At 33.3% G+C, this 7508-nt stretch overlaps 1 protein-coding gene across 1 annotated transcript; it reads right to left on the reverse strand.

Annotated features, from left to right (window-relative positions):
• Window positions 1-6082: 6082 nt before the first annotated feature.
• LOC134232617 (putative ankyrin repeat protein RF_0381) lies at window positions 6083-7282 on the reverse strand. Its single transcript, XM_062714615.1, has one exon. It carries the CDS (start codon window positions 7280-7282, stop codon window positions 6083-6085), a length of 1200 nt encoding a protein of 399 aa, XP_062570599.1.
• Between the last annotated feature and the right edge of the window lie 226 nt (window positions 7283-7508).

Raw genomic sequence — 7508 nt, forward strand, 5'->3', positions numbered from 1 at the left:
TTAAGTTTAGGAATGAGAAGTCTAAAATCTTTGTCATAATGAAAAATAAGAATAAAAAAGCATGTCAGAGCAAAATGCAAATTTTACATAGTAAATAAAGATAATTAAAAAATGCAAACATTACAATGAGCCGTCCCATGCGAAAAGGGCCCTTATGTACTTTGACGTCATAATGAGAAAAACGACGGTAAAGATAACGTCATAATATACATCATTTCTCAACTTTTTAACATGAACGTTAATATATTTTTTTTCATTATTGTGTATACGGACTAAAGCTTATCAAATATTTTTAAAAGGAGTATCTGTTTTTAGCTCAGAGCTTTGTTTCACTTGGACATTTCCAATAATAAGCATAAATTTTGCTGAAAGATGATACTTATTCCGATCATAAGATTTTTTTTTAATATCCCAAGTTTACGTATTGATAGAGGTTGTACCTGCATGTACACTTCCTTTTTAATGCTAAAACATCATAACCAAAGTGAATTGTTTTACAAGAGAAATTCTTTTACTGCAATAAAAGTTCAAATTTGTTCACATTCACGATTAAAATTTTGCTGAGGTCTAGCGATGCCAAGGAATTTGAAAAGGTTTGGTGATCAATTCTTCGTAAAGCAGATACATAACAAGGTAAACATCTGAATTTTGTAACTTGATTTTACAACGCAAAATGAGATCAATATATTTTGTATGTAAAAAGGTCATAAATGATGATTTGCCTCCGTCAGAGCCAAAATGACGAGTCAATTCTATTTAAGTACAAAAATATTTGACATTACAGACGCATTGTGTAATTTAGTAATGTTTAGGGGGGAGTCGGGAAAATAAATGAAAAAAAATCCTTGAGACCCCCCCTCCAAAATAAAAGAAATAATGCTTCAAACTAAAAAAAAAAGAGAAAAAGGACATATTTTTTTAAATAGGGACGTTGGTGCTATAAAGAAGGGGGGGGGGTGGCAACTGGTTCTTTAGAAAACATCTTCAGACTTATTTAACAAATATTATATTTGGAATTAATTCCCCCCCCCTCTCGGACGTACAATACCACATGTACAACATGATGTACATGCCTGCTTCTAATTACTTAATTAATTTACATAAAATAAAGAAAGCCATGTTATATTCAAAGTATTTTTTAACAAACATAATATCCTCGAAATGTTATCTGAGAGATTGAGTACAATCTAGTTTGAATATTTTTTTTTTAATTCTCATAAAAAATGCTCGCAAAGTTTATTAGAAATGAATACCGGTAGATTTATACAACATGCATGCACGGATCTAGGAAGGGGGGGGTGTAAAAATAACAAGTTAGATGCCAAGATTTAATGAAAAAGACACAAATAAAATATATTTCAGGGGGATAATCCAGTCTCCATTTTCACTTTAAAAAAATGAGCAAAGACCGCAGTGATGTTCATTAATGTCGGCGATACCACCAGAGATGATTCACTTGATGTAATGTACATGTAGATCTTTACAAGATTATCCATTTAATTTCATCACAATTTAGCTCACGGGGCGTTGCGGAGATATAACAAGTTGGTGTCCTCAAATATTTTTTACGTACATTTTAGAAAAATACGGCATGCAGAAATCAGAAAGTCACAATATAAAGGCAAGTATATGAAAGATTTTCTATGATAGAAAAGGAAGTTGCATTTTCTCATCAACTGATTATGATAATTTTCATTAATTTTTTAACCGTAGTTCAAATTTGTTTCGAAGTATCTTTTTTTTTTCATTTTTAAAATTATTAACCTATTTATTTTTGAAAAATGATGTGTTTGTTTTAAGGGCATACAATCATACATGGAAATTACATCTCTCCTTTTTTCAAAATTGATGTGGAGGTTTGTGCGTAAAAACATACGCCTGGCTATGCCCCTGTCAAAAGGGCTCAAACAAAATTAGGCGGAAAGAAGGTGGGCTCTTGATGAATCGGTGACTTTTAAACTTAAAACATATTTTGAACTTATTATGATCGTCCGAGGTTAAGACGATAATCCGTAAAATTGCATGATTTTGCAAGACATACGAATGTTCATTTGTTATGTTTTGACCCCAAAGAAGCGTCTTGAATAAAATTTAGTTGTTTACCGAATATACTCGCTTGTAGGTCGGTTCGCTAATAATTATAGTTCCAATTCAGACAACTTTGGAGGAATCTAATTTTGACCTTCTCATAATCATAATGGGAGGTCAAATTTTGCTTGAATACTCAAGTTGATATTGATTAAAAAGGTTTAAATATTCAGTACAAATATTGTGACAGATGGGGCCGACAATATTGAAGGGAATTATTAACATGCACAATATTGTTAGAAACATTCATAAAATGTGTCATCAGTAGGATAGTTTTGGCATATATTACATGTTTTATCTACATAATTTTTTTCAGTGTACGACAATAATATTGGTATGTTTAGTATAACTGAGATTTGTGGTGTTAATGTCCACATGTCCCCAGACACAAAATAATGTACGGGAATCCCCCCCCCCCCAATAAGACACTTTGTTTAACCTGTTAAAAAATAGAAATGGAGTTTTATTCAAGGTAGGTCCAGGATTGCCCCACCCCCAGCCCACCCCTAGTTTAAATTTTTCGTATGTAAAACGTTTGTGTCCATTTTCCTTAAATCAAGGTAAAAATCTCTTATTTGTAAAATAAAATTTCACTATTTGAGACCTTCGACACCAGACACCACAACAGCCTTGGCTTAGACCCACTAGGGGCTTCAGTGCAGCCCCAGACAACCTGCCTTTCTTCTGCGCCCCCTTTCAAAATTCCTGGATTTGCCACTATTAATTAAAGCAGATGGACCCCCTCCCATCAATAAATTTTCTGATTCACTCTAGATGAAAAATATTACTGATAAGTCCATAATAAAAATTCCTAGATTCTCAACTGAATTTTTAAAAAGAAATTGAGGCCAGGGGGCGGCTTATGTTTTATATTTTCTAAATTTTGCATATTATTTTTATTGACTTGGTCAATCGTTGCAGATTTATCTAGAAAATCCGAATAAAAATCATAGTAGAGGTCCATTTATCTCTTAGTTCACATTATCACCAATTTTTCATAACCAATGACCCAGTTGTAAAATACTTGCCGATTTTCGCGGGATTTAACACAGAAGTTGAATGGTAGAAAATACCGATCCCGATCATAATTAAGAAAAACGGAAATAAAAAGTTGAGGCGGGAGTAAAAGAAATCTGTCTGGGCGGAGATGAGAATCTTAGATATATTTTTATTATAACCTCATGAACCATTACGTAAACAATGAACATATATCGTATATAATCATAGTAGTATCTGTTTTATGGTAATGAATTATTTTTTAAGGAAATATTTTTATGTAAATAAAATACAAGTATGTAAAATATGTTTTGTATGTGAAAATATTTTCTTCATTTTTTAAAATTGCCTTTTTCCCTATTTAAATATTCTTGCCAAACATGAGGTCACATTTTTTTTAGCTTATAAAGTTATTAGGAAAAACCAAAAGTTCTTAACCGCTGCAAAATCATTAACTGTATTTCATTAATAAAAAAAATTCTTCATGAAGGTTTTTTTAAATCAAATTTTTCCAATTAATGTTTATTTTGAAATACCAGAGAGCCAATATTTCTGTAACTTGCAAAAATCACTTCCTAAAAGTACTTACAAGTCTTGTCTGATATCGAGTCTAAAATATGTCTTTTTTCCTGTACGGCTTTATATACAATCATATTTATTTACATGTAAAATTTAGGTTTAGGTCGGTTGTGACAATTAGTGCATGATTAAGAATTAATTTTACGAAAACATTTATTTCAAATATTGCATGTAAAACAAAAGCAAAAGTAATAGCTTAAGACATTTCAATCCGGGAACCGATAACTGTAAAAAATGATTCAATGATAAAGCGTCATTTAGAACGTCATTTTTCACTGACGTTTTTCATACCAGTTGTTAGTCCATTATTTATACACTGAATTGACGACGGATTTTTTCCGTTATTTCCTGACTATGACAACGAGCACACGGCGGGTGTGACCGGTCGGCAGGGGATGCTCACTCCTCCATGGCACCTGATCCCACCTCTGATGTTTCGGAGGTCCGTGTTTGCTCGGCTCTTATTTTGTATATTGTTTAATGGACGTTGAGATTGAATATTGTTCGTTATTTCCATATCCTTCTTTTAGCGTCTTTTTAATATTTTCTGAAACTTTGATTGCCTGTATCTCAGTCATTAGTTGGGATATTTGAATGAAACTTGATAATTGGTCATTTTACACTGCGTGCTATCATAATCCATTGAAAAGTCAATTTTGATAATTTTTACCTTAAGGGCCCTTTTTGCATGGGTAAAAATTAATAGTAACAAATATGAATATTCCTTGGGCAAAAATGATTAGACTCCATCGGCCTCGTACAGATATCATAAGAAAGGATTTTATAAAAAATTTTGATATTAATTGTTTTTCATTAATCCCTTCCTAAGTAAAAACATTTGCATCCAAAATCTACAGATGCATTTCTTTTCGCTTTTGCCACCTTCGGTATTCAGAAACAGCCCTCTGTAGAAATTTTGATACACTTTTGGCTTGATACAAATAAGCAATATTTGATGCTATAAGTTGAGTTTTGTCTTTGACATTCAATAAATGAGGAAAAGTATCTACTAGGTATTTACAAATATCCAATTTTCCGTTCATACAACATAGATGTAACACCCACCGTTTTCCCATCATTTCTGGTGGTTTCAACTTTAAGGTCTTTTCCCAACAAAGATTTGAATAATTCAATATTCCCAACCCAAGATGCATCATACAACGCATTGATATGAAGTACGCAGGTAGGTTAAGGTTACAACCAAATATTCTTCTTGCTTATATGCTATGACGTCATAATAAGCTATATGACGTGAGATTTAGATATATAACAATTTCTTAAAATCGATATCTAAGATTGATTTGAGGTCGTAAAAATGAACCAAAATATGCAGAGGAATAAGATCAACGGAATTTTGTCGTTCCTGGGCCTCTGTAGTTATCACAGGGGTTATATACCAAACCCGTGACGTCATAACTGTTGATCATGCAGTAGCAGAGTGAAAGTGAAAAGTAACGAAAATTTCTATAAACAAACACAAGAAGTCGGAGTTTAAAAGCATTTAGAATGAATATCATGTGTGATTCTTGTGGGAATAAAGCGTATGAATAAGGTATGGTAATATAATTCTGCAATTTCTTCGTAAAATTAAAGCAGGGAGGGTGTTTACTTGCCGATCAGCCTTTCCTCTGTCCTTCGTAGCAAAAAAGATGCAAAAGTTCAACACTACGCCACATACCTTGAAACTTAATTTTTGTTTGTATCTAAAGTTCTTATTCTTTTGTTTTTGGAAAGTGCTGCTAGAATCGTATGGTTTACGGGAATTGATGCATTTTTTTCGATGTTATGAACAAAATGTAAAAATTTTGGTAAGGATTTGTCTGAAATTGTTAGATAATTATTTCAATAAGAGGACAGTAGGATTCTAGCAGCACTTTTCATGGCACAGAGATGTTTTAACATAACTATTAATATAAATTGGAACTAATTATCCCCGGGGTAGTGTTAAACTTTTCACTTTTTTATTAAAGCATATTTTCTAATTATAGACGTCACGTGTGACGTCGTGGAGTGCCTCCTGTAGTATAAGTTCCATTGAAGTCTATAGAATACATAATCATTGTAAAAGTTTTATCCTTGACTTTTCCGATTTATTAGTGTTGCATAATTATAAAAAAGTGTTAATTCGCCGAATTCTGATCCATGTGCTGCCTTAACAAACCTGCGTAATTGAGGAAAAGTATTCATTAAGTTCTTACACATAGCTAGTTTTCCATTCATGCAACACAAGTGAAGTACCGATTTCCCGTCGCCTCTTGTGGTTTTGATATCAAACCCTTTTTTTCAGCAGAAAATTGAATAAATTAATGTTTCCACCCCCATGCAGCCGCATGTAAGACATTCACACCATCAGTATCTTTGATATCCAACATTTGAGAATATATTTCTGTTAGATACTTACACATAGATAATTTTCCATTCATACAACGAATGTGAAGAACATGTGAAGAACTGTTTTCCCATCGCTTGTGGTTTTGAAATCAAAATCTTTTTCCAACAGAAAATTGAACAAATCAATGTTACCGCCCCAAGCAGCCGCATGTAAGACATTCACTCCATCATTGTCTTTGACATCTAGTAATTGAGGATAAGTGTGGACCAAATACTTACACATCTTAAGTTTTCCGTTTAAACAACATTGGTGAAGCACAGTTTTACCATCAATTGAGGATACTTTGGTGTCAAAGCCTTTTTCCAACAGGAATTTGAACAAATAAATGTTTCCACTCCAAGCTGCCATATGTAAGACATTCAATCCAAACATATCCTTGATGTATAATAGAAGAGAATAATTTTCAGCAAGATACTCACACATATCTAGTTTCCCATTCATACAACAAAAGTGAAGAACAGTTTTCCCCTCATCTGAGGATACCTTGATGTTCAAGTCTTTTCCCAAAAGAAATTTAAGCAAATCAACGTGTCCACCCCAAGCTGCCGCATCTAAAATGTTCACTCCTGTACTATCCTTGATGTATAACAGATGAGGATAATTTTCAATCAGAAACCTACATATATCTAATTTTCCATTCATACAACAAAGGTGAAAAGCAGTTTTCCCATCGCCTCCTCTGGTTTTGATATCAAATCCTTTTCTTAACAGGAATTTTAGCATGTCAAGGTTACCACCTAGGGCTGCAGCATGTAAAGCATTCTCTCCTTCATTGTCTTTGACATCTAGTAATTGAGGATAAGTGTTGACCAAGTACTTAAACATATCGAGTTGTCCGTTTAAACAGCAAAAGTGAAGCACAGTTTTCCCTTCATTTTCAGAGATATTGATGTCAAAACCCTTTCTCAACAGGAATTTGAATAAATTAATGTTTCCACCCCAGACTGCTGCATGTAAGGCATTGTTCCCATCAGTGTCCGTATCATGAAGTAAATGAGGATAAATGCTGACAAAGTACTTACAGATTTCATGTTTTCCGTTCATACAACGTGAAATTATTACATTTTTACCGTCATGTGGGTTGACTTTGATGTCAAACCCTTTTCCCAATAGCAATTCAAATAAATCAATGTTTCCACCCAATGCTGCAGCATGTAAGATATTTCCCCCATATTCATTTTTAGCTTGTAGCAAAGGTGGATAAGTGTTTACTAAGTACTTACTCATATTTAGTTTCATACAGCATATGTGAAGTACAGTAATCCAATCATTTGTGGTAGCTTTGATATTAAAGGTTTTTCCAACAGGAACTTGAATAAATTAATGTCTCCACCCCAGGCTGCGGCATGTAAGACATTATTTCCGCCAGTGTCCTGACCATGAAGTAAATTCGGCTGACTGCTGACAAGGTATTTACACATCTCAAACTGTCCCTTCATGCTGCATATATGTA

Source organism: Saccostrea cucullata, unplaced genomic scaffold (genome assembly GCF_032062105.1).
Source record: "Saccostrea cucullata isolate Sc308-1 unplaced genomic scaffold, CSIRO_AGI_Scuc_v1 ctg9723, whole genome shotgun sequence".
Lineage (NCBI taxonomy): Eukaryota > Metazoa > Mollusca > Bivalvia > Ostreida > Ostreidae > Saccostrea > Saccostrea cuccullata.